The sequence below is a fragment of the Melanaphis sacchari genome, unplaced genomic scaffold (assembly GCF_002803265.2).
Source record: "Melanaphis sacchari strain LSU unplaced genomic scaffold, SCAv2.0 Contig27_pilon_pilon, whole genome shotgun sequence".
NCBI lineage: Eukaryota > Metazoa > Arthropoda > Insecta > Hemiptera > Aphididae > Melanaphis > Melanaphis sacchari.
In genome coordinates, this window is record NW_020271152.1 from 43,649 (window position 1) to 66,118 (window position 22,470).

The 22,470-nt window shown below is 29.3% G+C and overlaps 1 protein-coding gene across 7 annotated transcripts in view; it reads right to left on the reverse strand.

Moving 5' to 3' along the window:
• LOC112595472 (afadin) overlaps positions 1 to 22,470 on the reverse strand; it is a 60,028-nt gene that overhangs the window by 6,271 nt on the left and 31,287 nt on the right. For 2 of the 7 annotated variants that reach the window (XM_025340699.1, XM_025340706.1), the window contains 15 exons: positions 7,722 to 7,889; positions 6,876 to 7,114; positions 6,166 to 6,284; positions 5,811 to 5,972; positions 5,344 to 5,632; positions 5,116 to 5,261; positions 4,945 to 5,044; positions 4,516 to 4,791; positions 4,282 to 4,431; positions 3,905 to 4,144; positions 3,690 to 3,818; positions 3,554 to 3,619; positions 3,398 to 3,471; positions 3,221 to 3,339; positions 2,678 to 2,827 (listed from right to left, as the gene is read on the reverse strand). In XM_025340699.1, the coding sequence (XP_025196484.1) occupies positions 2,678 to 2,827; positions 3,221 to 3,339; positions 3,398 to 3,471; positions 3,554 to 3,619; positions 3,690 to 3,818; positions 3,905 to 4,144; positions 4,282 to 4,431; positions 4,516 to 4,791; positions 4,945 to 5,044; positions 5,116 to 5,261; positions 5,344 to 5,632; positions 5,811 to 5,972; positions 6,166 to 6,284; positions 6,876 to 7,114; positions 7,722 to 7,889 (2,427 nt within the window). Of the gene's footprint in view, positions 1 to 806; positions 2,656 to 2,677; positions 2,828 to 3,220; positions 3,340 to 3,397; positions 3,472 to 3,553; positions 3,620 to 3,689; positions 3,819 to 3,904; positions 4,145 to 4,281; positions 4,432 to 4,515; positions 4,792 to 4,944; positions 5,045 to 5,115; positions 5,262 to 5,343; positions 5,633 to 5,810; positions 5,973 to 6,165; positions 6,285 to 6,875; positions 7,115 to 7,721; positions 7,890 to 18,439; positions 18,532 to 22,470 lie in introns of those variants that run through there. The other 5 variants (XM_025340704.1, XM_025340703.1, XM_025340702.1 and 2 more) reach the window with 5 other exon arrangements.

Genomic DNA, 22,470 nt, shown 5'->3' on the forward strand with positions numbered 1-22,470 from the left:
CTGCAATTTCAAAATTCATCATTTAGCGTTGAATATAAAAGTAAAAAAAAATTTACCCGCACAATAGAGAAACACGAACGATAATACAGGCAGCAGTTGTGGAGAGAAAAAATAAATACATTTGCTATATGCAAACGATTTGAAATTCAAACATTTATGACGGCACACAATCGATAATTAATCAAAACAGAGTAATTCGTTATAATTAAGAAAGTAAAATATAGCATTAAACACTCAAATATTTAAATATATTAAAATCAACGGTTAAAATAATTTTAATGCTTAAAAAAAATACAATAACAATTTAACCAATTAATTGATTAACAATATTTACGTATTGTTTATATAGACAATTATATTTCGAAAAAATAATTAAAATAGATAAAGATTATAATATAGATTATTAAGTTAAAAAACTTTAATAAATTTATTGTTTAAATTCGACAGTAAGCGAAGTTGTAATTACATTTTGACCTGGAAAGTCAATAGATATATTATACTAAGCAAATTGTTAATCTATATTTTTAATTTAACGACTATCCCTTCACAAGACTCATCCCGCGGGAATTTCATTGCTACGCGCCTGTGCAAAGGTAATTTAAAGTTCTACACCGTATTGTAAACCGACTACAGAATTTTAAAATACGACTACACATAAAATACAAACGCTGCACACCAAGCAAAGCCACATAGCCGATGTACTATGACTACAGAATAAGCAAAAGCAAGCGCAATTTTTTTTTCGTTTGTTCGTTCTTTTATATATACAGTTTGTTTTCGTTACAAGTGTGTATTTCAGTGCTCACAGCGAATTATTATGATTATCGGGTGGTTCTGCAGACGAACAACAACCTGCAGCACTGTGTCGTGACGATGACGATGACGGCGCCGGTACGTCTTTATTACCGACGACGCGCCAAAGGTCTGCCAACGCGAAGCCGCTACTTCTCGACTCTAACTTTCTTAACCTCCTAATCCGCCTGCCTTTTAATCCGGTGCGGAGGACTCGCCGTAGACCGTCCTTGGGCGGCGGTGGCGACGATGACGAAGATTCGCCGTCCGAGTCGTGCGACTGCGGTGGTTCCTCGTCATCCAAAAGCGTATCCTGATGCTCTTGGTTCCAGCGCAAAATGCCTCCCACACTGGCCGACTTCATTTTCATCAGCAGTAGCTCCTTGTTGGCCATGTAATCCCGGATGGCTTCTCGCCGCCGATTTTTCTCAGCTAGCAGCCCATCACGAAACTCTTTTTCCGTTTTTTCTACATCCAGGAACACAACGTCTTTCACTTGGTCGTACACGTCCACGCTTGAGTAACGCCTATGAGACCGACAAAAGTTCGACACGGACACTGAGTCTGAACTCTTACTATAATTGACAGTAGCAGCTCGGTGATCAGCCGCTGCCGGCTGCCAGTTAAGATTTGTCTGGAGTTGCTGACATCCGCCTTTCAGCCGATGGTAACGGGTCACCGCCGCATCATCACCACTTGCACAGTCGACAGCACCACCACCACCATCAATCGAACTCAGGGAACTGTCAAATGCAACGCTCTTCTTGAAAAACCGTCGCCGGTTTTGCGTCGCATTCGACAAAGTGCATTGCTGCTGCTGATGCACGTCGGTTTCGCCATCGCTCGTAACTTCAGTCAACACGACACCACTGCTCTTGTTATTTAGTCGATCGTCGCTGACGCTCATAGGTCGTATGAACACCATACGGATAGGTTGACGAACCACTTCGTAATCATCACCGCTACTCGTAACATCAACACCACCAACACCAAGTTCGCCATCGGACAACAAGGACGGAGACGAGGACAACGAAAAATCGCGGTGATTATGAAGACGAGAGTGACGGTTAGATATCCCAGACTCACCGAAGAAATCGGGTTCGGACCTGTAGTGTCGGGGCGTGATCACGCCGATCTCGCCGAGCCTGGAGAATCTCCGGGTCAGCTCGGCTACTTTACCGTAGTTAACGATTTCGTCTGTGTCCAATGAACTGGATCGTTTACCACGTAGTCTAGACACGGCTGAGGCAGAAGTCAGCTGCAACTGGCCAGCACAATCAAAGTGATGGTCGTCATCGACGGATGAATCCGAATGAATGTCTTGGCTAAACCGCCGAACTTTGGTCAAGAAATTTCCAGTTACAATGTCTTCAAGTTCACGGAGCACTTTGTCCCGTTCTTCAGCAGTAAGCTTGTCCCGACTTTCCGTAATTTCTTCCATGCCGCCATCATTTCTGTCGTCTTTTGCACTTATGATGGACGATGACGACGACGAGTTGAGTGATACGGCTTCGCTACAGTTATCACCATTACCACCACCGCCTTCACCGCAACAACACTCGTTATTGACCACACTATCGCACACGTTTTCGTTAGAATCGAAATCTGGACCTTTGTATGACTCGACAGCACTAGCGTCCTCCACGTCACAGTTGATCAGCTTGGCCTGATGCTGCTGGAAGATGTCCTCGCACAAGCACAGCTCGTTTTCCGGTGGTATTTTATAGCATTTCTTACGGACGTCTGGCACCGACAGATAATCGGATGGGGGTTTGTAAGAGGGCATGTGCCCAAAGCGGGGTTGCGTGAAATCCCTGCAGCACGCTACGTTTGTTCTACCTGCAATACCACCACCACCAACACCTATAACCCACACACAATTCACCTGATAAAGATAGCACGTCCATCATCCAAGTGGATATCACCTCTTCGTCGCTACATTCATGTATGTCATGCATTGATAAACTGCCTTGCGGGATTTTTGCTTTCACGCGGGGCTGATAATCAGATATTGGCCTTTTCCTACGGACGGAATCTAACAACGGGTGATTTTTAGTTGTAAATATATACTACACGGTCGGCCTTCTAATGATGTTTCTACATTTCATTTCAATAGAGATTTTTCAGTCGAAAGAAATGCGCGCAAAGTTATTTGCTTTTGCTGAACGAGAATGATTTATAGAAAGCGATCGACTCACAATATTGTACGTCGATTTATAATAAGCAAGTTAGTCATATATATGAAAAACAAATCATTAGTAGAAGTAGAAATAGTAGTTTTAATCAATTAAATCGTCTCGATGGGTTTATTCACAAATCACCAACAAAAGCACTTTTATCAACATCCCGGTTATACAACATTCTCATGTTATACAAAATATTATTGATATAATTATAATTATTTATAAGATTATGTTTTATATCTTACCTCTAGTCATAACAGGAGACGGTTGAGAAAGTAACGTAGCCAAACCATGGTGTATAGCCCCTTGTTTGGCTACTTCTAATGACACTATCGGTCCCGTACGTACCAAATATTCCGCTGCCCTGAATTAATAATTAAAAATAAACCAGGGAAATTAAAAAAAAAAATTATGTTACTTACTTTTCTTGAGTAATACCGACAAGACTTTGTCCATCAACTTTTAACAGTTGATCGCCGGCCTGAAGTCTTCCGTCCTAATAAAAATAATTAATTAATATTATTGATGAATAATTGATATTTAATCAAAACAGTATGATTATTTATTAATACACTTACAGCATCTGCGGCGCCTCCTTTCACTACAGATTTTATATAAATACCTAACCGTTCTTGGCCAGCGCCCTGAAAAAAATAGTTAAACAAAAATATTTAATACCATTCACTATTTCAAATCAAACACACAGTGATTTACCTTTGCCGCAACAATGCTCAAACCCATTCCATTATTAGATTTATGCAATCGTATTGTTTGTACGTCCGGTTCGGGTGCTTGTATAGCATAACCACCACTCCTATTACTTAACGCGCTTGGACTTCGGGCCTGTTAGCAATTAAAAAAATTAATTAAAATGCATTTAATGTACCTATACTATTATTTTTATTACAAACAAATGTATTTAAAATTACGTTTGGTAAAAAGTAGACGGTCCACAGCCCAGACGCGTTTGAGTGAAGTGTCAGACGACACATACCGGCTTGCTGGAGAGGTTGAATAAATTCAATGAGACCAGGGGGTACGCCTCTAGCCACTTCGTAGCTGAACCCTTCTTCAGGCTGTACAAATGTGATCATGAGTTCGTCTTCTTCCTCCAGCCGTATCTCACGGCCGTCTGATCGGGCAAGTTCATCGGCCAAGTTTTCAGCAACCTATGAATAAACAAAAATGTATTAGTCGAAAATGGTATAACAGCTTTCTTTGACAATGACATCCTCTTCAAAATTGTCAGTAAAATAGTAAGTTGTCAAAATATAATTAAGTATATATTAAAATATTAAACTGTTACCCGAACAACGTTGTCAATAAGTTCATGGGGTAGTCTCGGTTCATCGGACGCTGGTTGGTATTTAACCAACAAGGCTTTGAGCTGAAGCGAATTAAGTTTGAAACACGTGGATGTAATGCTTGCCAAATCTTCACCGGTATACTTTGGAGCCTAAACAGTAACGAGTAAAATAATAAGATTATATGAACATGCGGTAGTCACATAGCTTGTTTATGAAGTATGTTTATCACTCACGTGCAGCAAGTCCGCAGCTTGTGAAATCAACGCCAACTGACAGTCGGCGGAAACTTCTAAACCCTGTCTTTCAGCCCATGCCTGCAAACGACCGATACGCGATTTTAAGCGCGCGCCCCAAGCGCGCGTATAATAACTCGTATCAGCAGTAATCAGACGGTTAAACGCCCAAGCGTTGATGAATCTAAATACTTGATTGTATATTTGAATGGTCAGAGACGCGTTCACGCGGCCTTCGCGAAGTGTGGTCATCATCGTACCAAGCTTACTAACAATCTGTGCAAACGTCAAAACGTCAAATTATTATACTATACACTATACAAGTATAGTAGATTGAAAATGTTAGTTAAAAATTGAAAAATAAATACTTTGTCAGGTCAACAACTATCAAACGATGATTAAATATGAATAAAAATAAATATAACGAACCGAATTAGCGGGTAAGTGTTCATTATCGGCATCCGTATTATCCGCAAAAAGGTCGGGCAACACTGACATCAATTCTTCCAGTATACATTCAACGATAAATCTGACAAACATTAAAATTAATTAATGATAAAGAAATTATTTTTTCGAAATTATATCAAAACAATTAAATACCGCATAGCCGCTTGCTGGGTGTCATGGAGCATTTCAATGGTCTCTGTTAAGAAATTGGACAAATGGCGATCGCTGTGTAAAAATTGTCGTAACTCAGTGACGATCGCCAGCCAAAATGACAGTAAAGTCAAATCATTTTGTTTTCCCTAGAAAAAAAAAATTACCCCATTATATTTAAACAATAAAAACTTTTAGTAATAATAATTCGGACATGGCGAGGGAACTTACCTGTATCATAGTATAAAGTATAGTGGCGACTTTAGCGAAAGTCAATGATAAACGATTAGCTCGTTCCATCGGTGTAACATCGGGTCGATACGAAGTCGATGCCCTATACCTAGCTAATAAGTACAGACAATAAGCGGGAGCGTGTTTGAAGGTTAATGTCGATGGATCGACATCCACGGTGACCGCATGGATCCATGCTTCTTCAGTCTCTTCCCGTACTTCTAACACGCAGGGTAAAATGTTGTCTGCTACCGGGGCAGTGCTGGTGCGACCATATACAGCAGACAATCTAAAATAATGTCAATAATATTTATTTATTTTTTTTTAACCTTATTATACGCAACTGTTGGACGTCGCTTAACGCGGAAATAATATATTAAGTATACACGCATGATATCATTATCAGCCAACATCGTCATCAGTTAATAATAATGAGTATAGGTAGTGAGATTTAAAAATATTAATACCGATTGCCATCACGGCTGCTTGTGATCGATCTCTGCGATCTAGTGTCATCCTTATTCCCTTGGCTAGAAGTGGAGCGCGTTTCGATATTACCGTCCACGTCAAAAGTTGTCTCAAAGTTTTGTTGCATAACAGCTGAGTGCTGAGTGTTGTCTACTGACCCACTAATTAAGTGTTAGAAAAAAAAAAAAAAAAAAAAAAAAAAACAAAAAAATAATAATAACGAACAAAAAATACCAAAAGCACGTGCAAAAATAAATATCAAGCAATTAAAATATGTACGAGATAATAGTGAAATATAATCGCTGTGTACAAAGCAATTGCAAAAGTCTGCACGAAATTATATTTATTATTTACCTGTCATAGTAATCTTGAACGTTTCTCAGGGAATTGTTACGAGGTCGTGGTCGTTCATCGTAACATGGATCTAAGAACCTAAGATTATTCAGTCGTCCGAATTTTACTATTGACCCGTTCTATGCCCGACACAAAAAAAATAAAAAATAAAATAAATAACAATAATTTTTATTTATTTCAAACAACTTCAGTAACTTCTCGACTATGTCGACTATCCATTGGTAGTGGCCAACGTGTGATTGAAAATTTTAATATTTACGGCTTAGTCTCAATTCATAGACACAAATTACCGGGGATCTAAGAGCTTTATTATACTACTCCGAGTTTTAAAACTCAACATCCCCAAATAGTTGTACCCAGTTCACACATATCATCATAATATCTATTATCTTAAATAATTTGTTTTTATGTTTTCTATAAATGTCGTAAAAATAAAATTATATTATTTTACAATGGTATAAAATCATAAGACTAACCAAAGCTAAAACAAAATTATGTTTTTGTTTTTTATTACTTTTATCGTTATACTAAATAGTTAGCCGTTAGGAGCTATTATATTATAGTAAATACATGCGATAATTTTTCTTTATTAAGCTCCTAATACTCGCATTTAACTTATGGTACTGTTCACCAAGACCATCTCATGTCGCTGACCACCATTATTAAGATATAGTAATATACACATAGGCGCATTGTACACGAAAACTTACCTGAAGTATGGTGGTTTCGAATATCCGTTGCCCGCCGACATACGTTTCTGCGTCTCTACTACAAGGTGTCACGGTAACAATACCCTCTGTATGTGCGATTACGCAATGTCGGGGTTGGATATTGGGACCGTTAAGTTGAAGACATTGAGCGTTACTTGGTTGATTCTGTCTCTCACAGCCCACTTCAGTCACGTTGGGATGAATTCGGTACCGTTTGGGATTCACCACTTCCATACCGTCTACGATAAGATGAATATAAATAATTGAACCATGAACAATATAACAAATGAACGATATTATTTCAACGTTAACTCCATTCACTGCACGATAATAATAAATTTAACACATTTTTTTTATTGTTCAAACAAATCATAAGCATTCGAAAATATTTACTATTTACCACCGTACCAATAATTAGTACCATACATGCCAGTTCAACATCCATGCATACGGATACAAATATTAAATGATTACATAAACATAAATTACATTATTAATTAATGATATTATGTAATTATGTACTAATACGCTTTTTCAATGCTAGCATAACATACACGATATCATTATCGATCAAAATTGTAAAATGTACAAATAATAATATTATTATAATAACAACAGTGGGCACATATGCAGGAATTCGTTAAAAAGTTTCATCCGACTTATCCATTTTATCTAGTTGACAGGTTCAGTTAACGAAGCAATTCATAATAAAGCTTTCACAATCGATCGCGATGCGGAAAAAATATAATTTGAAAGGTTTCTTTTTTTTTTGTTAAGTTTTATTTCTTAGAACTACAAAAATAAATTAACTATACTTTTACATATTAAAATATATATAATACTGACCAGCATTGAGTTCTAAAAAGAACGGCAATCTATCCAGACCGTCCTCGTATCGGTATTCCAACATTTCACTAGTGCTGTTTTGTTGGTTCCACTTGTGTGTCGGTTTCTTTTTCCGTTTTCTAGGATGGTAATCGGCCGGCCTCCGTCGCACATGGAACATGATCGATCCTATAACATATAAACGTTTTCCATTTACTAATTTTATCTGAAAAATATTTTGACCTTTCCCCGTAAATATTAATTAAAAAATATGCGAATAATAAATAATACTACGTTGTTTAAGAACTAATATATTTTTTTATTTCTTTTTTTTATTCAGGTACTTTATTTTTAACTACCGATTAGACTATATCATTAAATATCCTTGAAACAGTTGAAACCGTTGTTTTTTTTAATTTAAGTAATAGGTGTCTTAGTCTCTAAATAAAACCATCTACTAATAATTTATTATCGATCCAAATACATACTGTTATTATAATGTTATACCGTATTTTAAGACGTGAATATCTTAACTATACATTTTATATTCAATATCAAACGGCTAAAATTAATGAAAAATAAATATATATTAATGTAAAAAAAAAGTCTACACTAAGTCTAACACTATACTAGATAGGTTGAGGTGTGATTAATATAAAATGCATAATATGAAGCCATTATCAATAAGAGATGGGGTATCGTTTAATATGTATGCAAAAATCGAGACCATGTGAGCTATTCTTATTTTAAATAATGACATATTAGGTACTAATTTTCTTTTTTATTTAATAAAAAAAAAAAAAAACACATGCTTTAAAATACACAAAATATGTATTATTAAGTTTATAAATTTATTATTTTTATGTAATTTATTACTTACTATTACTACTGTAGTTAAAATAAAATAAATAAATATGTTTACATAAAATATTAAACTACAATTAAAACTAATATTCTTATCATCAAAATCTAATTTATATTTTCAGCAATAAGCTATTTGTATATCACCTAATAATTTTAAACCAACGACGAAACATTAACTGACAATTACTTTTGAATTTTTAATAATGACTAATAAGCAACATAATATTATTATGGTAGTAAAATGGTCGGGTAGGAAAAAATAAGTTATCTTATAGTATAATAAATTTACAAAGATAATCAAGCACATATGCACATGCATATAATTCACTATCGACGACACTACATAAAAGTCTCGTTTTGATAGGTCATATACAAAACTCAATTTTTCGCTCGATGTCATACGTTTAACGAATTACCAAAAACGGTAATAACTGACGAATGGTAGTGTATAATATAGTTAAAATATAAAATCCAAAACTCCAAATAATAATAATTTACGATTCCGAGTAACATAACTTGAAAAACAATAATTAACTTACCATAATATAGAATACACACCATTTTATACATCATATTATTTATTATATATTAATAGAGCGAAACGATAAAACAATTTATACGATCCGTCTTTTGTATTTAATCGTTCGGGCATAAAAGACAATCATTATTATAACCATAATATTAAGTTACACGTCAAGAGTTGAGCAGTTGAATTAATATTCAGGTGAAGATAAATAAAAAATACAAGTAGAAAAAATTGCTGCGAATATATCACGTAGACTCGCGTTTCGAATATGACTATATGACTACGTGGATTTACTTAACCCTAAGACTACAGTGATTGTTCACAGGGATAAACTAAAACAGTAAAACCACACTGAGACATAGTAAAAAAAAAAAATGCTTTCAGGCATGATATACAGAATATACGTCGCTACATAATATCATGTAGAATTACGCAGTTTGCACACGTAACCCAATTTTAGACGCAAAAAACGATTTGCATTGTGTGAGGGTGTGTGAGTGTGAGTCGACAGAGATCATAACACAATAACAATAAAGTCGTTATCTCCTCCCTTCGGCTAACGGCGCTGGCCGACCACCAACACCCCCGATAGAGAACTATATATACATAATAAATTCAGTGTGCTGCTACCGTCGCCGTTTATACGACGGTAAACAAAAAACAAAAAAAAAAATCGACTTGGCACATTGCAGACGTAAACTTTTGAAAAAAAAAAACTGTCGTAAAAAGGGCACGTATATATAATATATATAATAGCAGCCAGCTAGCCAAAATACAATGTAACCCCTACCGTGTCAATCTGGCGGTTACAAAGACAGGCATAGGTGGCAGGGCCAAAGTACACATACATTTACTGACCTATAAAATATAATATTGTTATTGTTACTATTATTTTTCATTTCAGAAATATCGGAGGAATACGTAGACGTACTACGCAAGCAAAACCTACTACAAAACGTCACATTGAAAATGCGAAACGTCTCATCATCTGTCGACGTCATCACTGCAGTGATGAACGGTAGGAAGATTTGAATTGGACTACTTGGAAAATGATCACGGCACACAACAAACGTATAAATTCTAATGCTGTGTAATAATAACTATAATATTGTTAAGATACAAATCACGTAAAATTCCACACGATGAAAATAAATAAGATACCAGCTGACCCGTTAATATAATTACTTCTTAGTTATTATGTGTACATAATATATTTATATCAATATGCAGCTTTTAAAATAAATCGTATTTATATTATAACTTTCACTACATAAAATTAAAAGATCTGGAGGATTTTATTTATGACGAATTTATGTTTTTATTGTATTTATCTGCAATGTTATCATTTTATTATACTATATACTCATACGCATTTCATACTATTGTGAGAAAAAATACTTTGTCTAATGTCATATTTCCTTGATATTTAACCTGAAATTATATTCTATTATGTCCAAGTGTGTATATTGTATTTATATCGGTACTTTTTATAGTTTACAATAGTTAATATATAAATTTCCATAATAAGTTTATAGTCGAAATCTCAGTCATAGAAATCACGAAGTTTACATATAGTAAAACGAAACGCGGAAGTTTTATTGCTGTGACTTGTTTTTTATTCGGTTTTATCACACCAAACAACTAAAACAACAATATATCCGTCCACATAAGTGCTTTTTATTTAAGAACTTTTCGGAGATAACAATGAAGAACTCACGGGACCGAAACAGATGGCGAAACGACCAGACATTTTGCCGTTTGCAGTAAAATTATATACACAACGATATGAATATATTATATAAATGTACACAATGATAAGTTATTACTTATTACGTTCGGGTGTGGTGCCCTCGAGTAACTTTTGAAGAATAAATTCGTGACGTAGGTACATACACTAAAAGTATAATTTATCACCGAGGGACCAAGATAACGACGAAGAAAAAGAAAACAGAATTACCTACATATAGTTGCTGTAGAAACGGCCGATGTGATACGACGTATGTTCACGTATTATCTGTATCAAAAAATACCAGAACCATCAATGCACTATATACTTTATAAATTATATTTTATACACAGAAAATGATGTACGCTCTGAGAGAAATATGTAAATAGGTGGAAAACGAAAATGACCATCACACAAACTGAATTCGACCGAAATGTAATCAAACGTGTCATCAACGCATCATATTAACTACTAACCTATTATCATTTTCATTATTATTTAACACTAAAGGTTTTGAATGGATCTATGCCATTAAACATACATACATAATATTTATACATCATTATATATCCCAAAGCGTACACCGCGGACTAAATAATTATGGCCGTTAATTGGGCAAAATGGTTTGAGGGCATTTACATAACATTTGTTTCACGCTTCTGACAGGGTCTTTCGTTATTAATTAATCGAATTTTTACGCGAGACGAATATTTACATTGTACAGCGTTCAAACTTTGAGTCGATGAATAATTCATAAATCAAATTTATAACTAATGTCTAAAATGTTTTCTACCAAGAAAAATAACCATGTTTTTAGATCGTATTTTAATTCCATTTAAAAAATAAGAACCAATATTAAAAATTGTAAATACCTAAGTACGCAATTTATTTATATTCACAATACATTTTCGGAAATCATATTAAGAAATGTTTCAGTCGAAAACTCTCAATAGCCTTGACTATGTACATTAAAATCCAAGATGTATAACAACAACGTAACTTAAGAACTACTTTAGACGAGATGAATGTATTTTTATATTAAAAACGAGAGTACAACATTTTATGTATTATTTCATTGAAAACACTATCCTTGGAAAAACTATATAATAGAGAACACAACAATGCTTTCAAACCTGACAGAAGACTATTTTTAAAAAGTAATTCTAATGCTATTATATAAGTATTTTTTTTTTTACCTGATAAACTTTGATCAGTTTGATCAAACATCAATAGATTGATCACTGATGAAATAATACATTTTTATTTAGCTTATTTTCGTATTAGGTTTATAATTTCATACACACTTAGTTATATATTAAATAAATATTATACTGTAAATATTAACGAATTTAGTTTTGTATAATTTTATATAACAGGGGTACTTAAACCTCTTTGAGAAAAGACATTAATTACATTTTAAAATATATTACTAGTAAAATTTGTAAAAAAGTAAACATTTTGTTTCGTTATTTTATCGATAAAATGTAATAGGTATATAAAAATTATCGTGTTTTGTCTAAAAAGTATAAATATATAATATATTTAAAATCAAACAAATTTGATATAGTAGGTACTTAATACAGATAAAAGAATAACATAAACAAACTTTAATACACTTTTACGCTGCTACTTTGATTATCAATATATTACATAAAATATAATATACAAAAGTATTCATCACATAAAACACAAACATCGTAACTGTACAAACACGACTGTCAAAACTAAAACCATATTTCCGGGACGCCTACTATAAATCAATATCCATTTCATTTTTAGTTGAAAGAATATGTATAGAATACGGATATATTGTATATTATATAAACCACAGCGAAACAAACGATGTACACACAAACACATAAGTATTTTGTTTATTAAACCATCTGTACCTAAAGTAAACGCAACGGAACGGCGATGAAATACATAAAGCAACAGTGAAGTTTCCTACCATGACAATGGGAGAAACATACACATACAAGTACAAATTTATCGCCAATATGAAAATTGTTAATACATCAGACTTGTCCATATCTTAATCAAATGTATACATAGGTAATAAAGTAATACAAAACGGATACACGATTTTGCATTACACGCAATATACCAACGATGCAGAATATTAAAAAAAAATTTTTCGTTATTGTTCCGTTCAAAATTTTCATTTGCCACAGACACACCCTAAATATTATGAACACGCGATTTTCATATAAACCAATAACGAAATTATAATGTCGATTCTAATTATAATATATAATATATTGTATTGTTATAATTACACACGCGGTAAAAGCATAAAGTATGTTAATACGGTAATTTATTAGTTTTTTTGTATACTTCTATGAGTGATATAATTTAATAAAAAATATTTTTAATCACATTATTTTTTTGTACATACATATATGAACTAATAATAATTAAAATTAAAACGCCGAGAGGTATGTAACTCAAAAACGATATACGTTATAAAGTAATGATGTATGGGTTTGCATAAATAATACAAAATAATAATATTTTGTTCATCCTTCATCACCAACATATTTTAACCTATAAAACGAGTTCAATGATTTATGATGTAGAATTATATAGTTGTATGAAAGTACTTAGATTAGGTTTTTTTTTTTTAGAACCATTACTCCACAGCGTGAACATACATTAAAGTTGAAACGGCTGATATATAAAAATAAAAAACGAAAGTTTCATGAGGAAACTTTGCCAACATGGTGGATATAAATCCTACGTGACAAGATATTGAAAATGGAAACAGTCTGAAAACAAAAACATGATAATTACCTTAGAACCTTGATTGTTTGCAGACTGATAGTAATAAAAACGAATCATATTACAATAAAAGAAGGTGTACAAAAATATATAGAATTATTTCTATATTGCAATAGATTTTAAGTAAATAACAGCTATCAATTTTTTAATAATCAATAATATACTTATGTTAAATTATTTTTAATATAAATATCGAATCATTTACCTAATTATTTTTATGACAAATACTTAATATGATAATTATGAAGTTTATAACTCTGGTATAGGATAAAAACAAATAAAACTTTTTGTTTTCAAAATCCTTATTTTGTAATTTTTAATTATTTATCAATTTTTGCTTAGTTTTAAATTTAATTCAGTTTTGTATAGTATCAAAATATATTAATATATTACTTTTGATTAAAATATCTAAAAAAAAAAAAAATATTTATCTATAAAAAATAATATATCTTCATTGATTATGAGCAAATATTAAATTGAAAATGGTTGAAAGCTATAAGAAGAATAACATAAATTGAATCAAAAGTAAAAGAAAAAAGTTCTATAGTACATTTTATAGGTGCCTACAATCCCATGCGATTTTTCCATTACCTATCATATCGTAAATATTTTCACTAATACATAGCCATCATTTGATTCCGTTTGTACTGCAACATTATACGTATTTTATACGATTAATCGAACAATAGAACTCCAAAAAGCCTTTTTGATTACAGGCCAAAAAATAGAAACTCAATAGAAATAAAAATGCCATTAACGCTATGTTACGTGGGTGTCATGACCTTACGCAATATTCTTGTTATCAAATATTTAAATAAACATACAGTAACAATATTCAACATTAAAATATATATTTAAAAACAATATTAAACATATAATACGTTATGCAATTATAACCATGATTATATTTTCAATACATCAATATTTGTTTATATAGAGTTCGTATAAAAACACTCCATAAATGTTATAATTCATTATTATATAATGTTCACCAATATAATAAGTAGTAATTAAAATAATATGCTCAGCAATAATATATTCTACAGTGTTTTTTTTTTTTTTTGTTTTTTTTTGTATACAATGTTCTTTTTTCCAAAAAAACATCTGTATTTACTATCAGAAAACCTTGAATAATACTTAAAAGTTAACAACAGTCAAATTGTTCACATTTCATCGATGATATACAAAGATCTATAGGTAGATTACTTGTTTTTTTCAACATTTACTCAAATTTTTAAATTCATATTCTAAGAAAAAGTTTTAGAAAAAATATTAATACACAATTATAAAATATTTTATTACTTATCAAAGATATTTTAAGTTTAAAGAAACAATAAACTCCTATTATCCCCTTCTTGTCACTCCACTCCACATTAATAATGAACTATAATTTACAAATAAAAAACAACATCAATTCAACGTTATACACTAGTATATCATAGGTGTCTTTTATGTTTTTATTTCATTTAAATGATATTAAAAATATAAGTTGAATACTTTTTATGATTTATGTATTTCAAAATTAATATAAATAAAATTCAAAATTAACTAAAAACTGGGCGTACTACTTTTAAAAGTTTATTATATATCTTATGTCAATTATTATTTATAATTGTATACAAATACAAAGGATTTGTAGTCTACTTTAACTAACGATATAAATCATGAGTCACAAAATAAATGTATCATGATGTTTCAATGATATTAAAAACTAAAAAAATGTAAAACATGAATTTTTCACCATCAGCAGATAGGTACTAAATAATAATAAATATAGTAATGTAAATATTATTTAAAATATATTATTTATCATATTTTCACCCCACATTGATTACGAAACATCATTATGCTACATCAAGTATACATATATAAAATGAAGTACTATATCATTATATCTAAAACATGAAAGTTTGGACAGAACACTTATGTAACATTATGAATATCCTAGTAAAAAAAATATTACTAAAAATTAAAATGTTGTTAATATAAAATGTTGGTTTTAACTTGGTACTATTTACAAAAATAATTTTTTTTTTTTTTAAATATCTTTGAAATAATTAAAGAAATGGATTATTTCAGAATTACTTTATTAACAATACATCATTCGAAAAACCAATTTTTCCGTTATTGATTTATTAGTCAGTCAATGTATTTTTTAACTGATACAATAGCTTACAATAGTTTTTTCTGCCTTTTCGTATCATGTCTACATGCGATAACTCAATAAGTTTTAAATTGCAATAAATGTTTTTGACATTACATGTTCTTTTCTTATCTTATGAACAAAATTGGAATACTGAATTACACGAATAATCTAATTTTAAGCTTATAAGTGACAAATTAACAGATATTAAAATGCTTATTAATTAAATAAATTTTTAATTAATATAATAACCCGTATTTTTAACACTTGAATAAACTGTTTTTAACGAATACAATTAAGTAATTCAGGGATACTATATGAATAATTAATATTATTATGAATAAAAACAAAATTTAAGGTTTTGAAATTAAATACCTTAAATATTGATATGTTTATCCAAGTTACCTAAAATAAACAATAATTATTTTGTAAAACTATCAACTATACAATAATGTATAAATAGACAATACAATTATCATAATATATTAAGAAAGAACAATTTTAATTTATTCATACATGGTTTTTATTGCTTTACAGTATCCAGATTTCACAAAAAAATTCAAATTTAATAAACTGTAGCTAAATATTTTTAAATCCTCAGGCAAGTATATCAAAGATTTTGTTTAAGTTAATGAAAATTTCAAAATAAAAAATATAATTTGAAACAATTTTAACGTTTCTCGGAATTGAAATTAATGGTAATTTTAGTACATCATTTATAATGACAAGTCCAAATAGAACACATATTTTTTCCATCGTAAATAACATACAATGAATTAATGAATCGAGCAATGATTTAATTGAGTGTAATATTTTAGTTTACCATTTAAATAAATTATAAGCTATACTAGGATTTAGAAACATTTAAAAGAAATACCGTATAAAATAACTACGATTTATTATTATTATTATTTATGCATACATATATACATAATATATATATTATATATTCAGTATAGACAAAAATATATCAATACTTATTTGTTAGGGGCATAGAACTCGACTTAAATTTTGTAGCTCTTGTAGTTTTCTGGGGCTAAAAATAATGAAATTTAATAACAAAAAAAAAAAATTCCACTCATATTCCTAAAGCAAAACATTACTTGGGTTTTAAAGTCTCTTTGAAAACTGTTTTCGTAAAATACAATTAAAATTTGTTTCATACACAGTTCACGTTTATTTTCTGCATTACACAAACCCTATCTGTAGTAGACCCTCGAGTCTAAACAAGTTAAACCTAGTATATGTTCAGCTCCGGAATTTCACTGTAGAATAATATAACTACTCAGGTTTCGTCAATTAAATTACAATTAAAGCCACGACGTGATCAATCTACCTTGCGAGATATTTACAGCAGTAAATTAAATACATCCAGAAAATGATATTTAAGTTAAAATGATATAGATTTCAATGAAAATCATATTACACAAATAGTTATACTTAACTCATCAACGCGGACGCGTTTCATATATGAACCATATATATAGTTATGATGGAAAAAAATAAACAGCTCGAATATTCAAAAAATATGTCGGAAAAATAAATACTTAAAATACAAAACACACACACACACATATATATATATATATATATATATATATATGAGGATTTGGTAAGATCATTCTAATTCAAGATTGCAATACTCACGTGAATAAAAATCAAAAGGATGAATAGAGGATTTCCTCCCAATATGCGTTATCGTCACTACAAACCCTTAGTCCTAGAGCGACCCATATTTTTATTTAACACATAATACAATTTCTATAAGCCCTTTTGTGAATAATGTTGAGTGTACAGACAACAGCTCCTTTAAACCACCTTCCGTTTGGTTATTTTGGTTTTTGAAAAACAACAAATAAATGGAATCTAACTTAGAAACACAAATGAATGTTCAACTAAGCTAGTTATGGTAAAATACACTAATATTACTTTAAGAAATATTTAACTTGAATTGCATAATAAGCAACCTGGTAATCAATTGAAAACAATATACTAAATAGAAACTAAATAATTTGAAATTATTACAATAAATTAAAATAAACAAATATGAATACAATTCCCTAATAATTAACAACAATACTACAGTATAATGAAAATACTAATTCAGCTTATTTTAAAATGTTACTATTTATCGTGGTAATTTTTATGATTATTTGCAACTAATTTTTTATCAAATAGCTTTTTTGATGAAGAGCAATAATTACTATTTTAAGATTTAAAAATATTAAACTTTGCCTGACTGAACAAAAACCAATAATAACTGTTAGTGCGTTAGTGTATAACACTTTAACTACTTATATACTAATTTCTGTTAAATATAATAAGATCAATTAAAACTAATCAATTAATTACGGGGACTTGTATAAATGAAATCATAATTTAATACCAAGTTACATTTAAAGTATTTACGACTTAACCCATACTATACTTATTACATTAAACGTATTTCTTTTAAAACTTTAATTGTATTGACAAACGATACATAATTCTATAAATTAAATTCTATTGGCATATTTATTGTTTACTAAGAATAATAATATTATTGTGCACAGTTAATATGATTTAATATTATAATGATACAAATATCATTTTCTTTTAATTATTTGAGTTAAAAATTGAAAATCAATTAGAAAAATATACATACATAATCAAGATTTAATAAAAACTATTATGCTTTTAAAATTTAAAAAAAAATACTATACCACCTAAGAGTACTTCACATTCCTTGTTTCGTAGGCGAAAATTTGTATATGACCAAAGACCAATCATATTTTACACAATTTAACTAACTATTATAATAAAAAATCTAATCAAATTTATGAAATACGATTTAAAGTTAAAACACAAGTAACGTTATGCTGAAACGCCCAATATATTAAGTATGACTGGCGAATTGGCGAGTCGCCGATCAAAATTGTATACAAAAGAGACCCTTAAAAACGGTGGCGCTATCTTCACAAAAAAAAAAATAAATAAATAAATAACACGATGTGATCTAACCAAAATTAAATCTAAATATGATCCAAACATTAAAAATGAGAATTATCTTAAAATTTTTACATTTAGAATTTAAATACATTATTCTGGTAATAAATAAAACGAAATATCAATAATATAAACGTTGTAATACAATTTTTATAAAGTTAATCATATTCAAATTTGTGCTTTTTAAATACGCTGCTAGGTTAAATTAATAAATAAATAGTTTTTTCTCATAATGAATAATGTATAAAATTGTTAATGCTTGAACAAATGATTATAATTAGCAAAGGTATATTGTATAAGAACGTGGAATTTAAATCGTAAGTAAAAAAAATTGTAATATAAGGGATTAAACGAAATTAATGCGAAAACCAATAATTTAATCACTAACTATAGATTAAAAATCTACATTTTTTTGTTTATCTGTAATAAATATCTATTGAAACATATACAAAATCAATATTAATTACAACTAAAGCTAGGTATTAATTCCTAGCGTCGAAAATCCAAATGTATTGGTTAATGGTTCATACTGAAGATATACCTCATACTAAATTAAAGAAAAGAATTTTTATTTTGAATATTTTTAAATATTCTAATCAATAATATTAATAAATAATTCCACCCTAAAAAGTTTTTAAATATTTACATGACAACACTAATATAAGATTGTATTTATCTTATGAAGGTCTACAATTTATTTATTGTTTTTATACTATTTTTGGTTAATTTTTTTTTTATATGATTGGTTATATCTAGTAAAAGATAAGATTTTATCTTGCTTGTGAACAATCCGCGACTATGTTTGTTCAAGAATTAATTCATTAATTGTTAGTAAGACTAGTGTTAGAAGTGTAAACAATTATTAGGTAAATATTTATAATAATATAAACGAAAAGGGCTAAGTTTAAGAGTAATGGTTTTTAAAATAAAATGCAAATTTTACCATTTTGTATTACATATAAAACCTAACCATACTCATTATAAGTTTCGATGAGCATGTAATTTATAATAAATAAATCAATCAATCAAATTCAAAAATTATATTAAATTAATGGCTCAATATATGCATGGCTATATTATCATAAAAAATATTTTTCATGGAAATATAATACTATTATACTTGGAACATTAGATAAATTCGTCATTAAATGATTCCATTATATTGGCACTATAATTATATCCTAAAAACTTCAAAACAATGTCACTTTTGTGTTTTATTGATTTCAGTGTTCTGAACCTTGTAAATAAATTATATGGACTACTTCGAATAATTCAAACGGACGATTTTTAATTTGATTACCAATTTTCAAACGGCCTTCGCGTGTCGACCACACTATCTTATCTAAGTATCATAGTAATCTGCTTTTGTAACTAAATTAAGGGTACAATATATGTGCAATTCAAATATATGTAATACATAAATACTGCATTACCATATTATGTTATGGTTTTTTTTTTTTTTTACGTATGTTATGACAAAGGACAACCCCTTAATTTATTTTCAATCAAACAAAAGAATCTGCCAAACACATAGATAGTAAAAACTAAGGTATTCTTACAAATATATGTTAATATAAATTGTTTGTAACTAAACAAAAAAGTAAAAATAAGAGAAGGAATTAAAAATTAAAAACTATTAACTTTAAAAATGCATAGGTACCTGATAAATAATTCTGTTTTTAATGATGCAATCTATTTAATGGAAATTAACAACAAAATATCTGATATTAGATAAAAGAAACGTATTATATAAGAGAAACGACTTCCCATTGGAGTCATTAGGCTTAGACGGTAATTAGTTAAGTTATAAAATAAAATATTATTATATTAATATTTAATTAAATCACTGAAAATGATTACATTCTTACCTAAAGCAAAAATAAAATAAAATATATATACATATCGTTATAATCTATACAAAATCCGATTATATTTTTTTTCAGTTTATATATCTATAAAAAAAAAATATAAATTAGGGTTAAAAGAATAAATAAAAATTTTATATTTATCTTTTATAACTGCATAATATATGTATTAAGTATATTATTTACAATTCAACACAAATGGTACATAATATATTTAGTTTTCCAGAAAAACGAAACATCTATAGTTTTATAACATTAGAAATTTACATTTTAAATTAAATTATCGAAATTACCTATTCATTCGATAAAAAAATAAACTGCATTGATATATATGAGGCACGGATGTAAATAATATTTTATATAATAATAAATAAAAATAAACGATATAAATTTAATGTATAGTTTATGCATATAAGTAAACCAGTAATAAAAATGTATGCTCAATTACTATAAATTGATTACTCCTTTTTATTCCACAAATATTAAGTATTCATATAACTATAATCTAGTTTATATACATTTCACATAGATTTTTCATAAATCTATGACATTTTTTTGATAATAAAATACAATTTTACATAGGAATAACGTAATTTTTTTATCTCTAAGCATTAGTTAAATCTCTTATGAGTTTTATCTCCAAGCCATACAAAAATTAAATAATGTGTTATTGTTATTTGGGAAGCGGGTGAACAAGTGGCTCCACTATAAAATATATGATTTAGGTCGTCGGAAACCTATAAGGCTTCATAGAAAAATACATCAATTATCGGGTTGCCAACTATCCAATACCAAATGTAAAAATTCTATATTTTTGTACAAACAATAATTTATATAAATAAATAAATTTATAAATTAAACCAATAAGATCTGAATTCTGATTAAAAACTTCTCTCAACTAGATTAAAAATGTAGTTTATTATAAGTAAACACATAAGTTTTTAAAATATTCTTAGCTATAAATTGTGACAATCTATTTTTTTAACTACATATTATAATTTCTTCAATATGAAAAAAAAAACTACATCTTAATTAATATTATAATTATATTTATTATTTTATTCATTGGTAATTTTTAGATAAAATGTAATTTACCCCATGTATTTAATTTTCATATTTTAGAATACTGTTGACAATAAACCACAATTACTACGTTTAAAAATACTATTCATCAAGAACAAGAGACAATATAATATATACAGTATATAGAGTACACACAGTATACACATTGAGATATTCATAACTGTCATCAATTATCATTAATCATAACCCGGAAAATTACGTAGGCAGTATATTATACATTTCATTGTTAATAATTAACATAGCTAAAAACAAACAGTTAAACATTGTATCATTTATGTGGCATAAAACTATATACGAATAGTTAGCCAATTGATTTCCAACATACATAAAATAATACAACAAATGATTATGAAATAATACGATAATATTATGTATGTTTTAAATACACGACTGAAACAACACTTCAACGTACCAATAATGCCTATACAACACGCCGTATTTATACTACCAATAAAAGTATTATAATGTACTGCTAATGATTTGAAGATTACGTATAAACATAGGCGTAGTTAGGGGAGCTTAGTCTCCCCCAGTTCAAAAAATAGCCCCCCAGAATGCATACGAAGCCCTTCACAAGTCAGTACACGTCTAACTCTAGGGAGGCTACAGCCCCCCCCAAATTGACCCCCCTACGTCTATGCATATAAGTTACAAATTTTAATCTTAATTAAAAATAATTCTAAATTCTAGGTTCGCGAATAAACATTTTTTAGTACAACTTTTGTATAATATAATTAAGCAATAAACGTAAAAATAAAACATAATTCGTCAAAAAAAGTTTTTTTTATCAATTTGTTTAG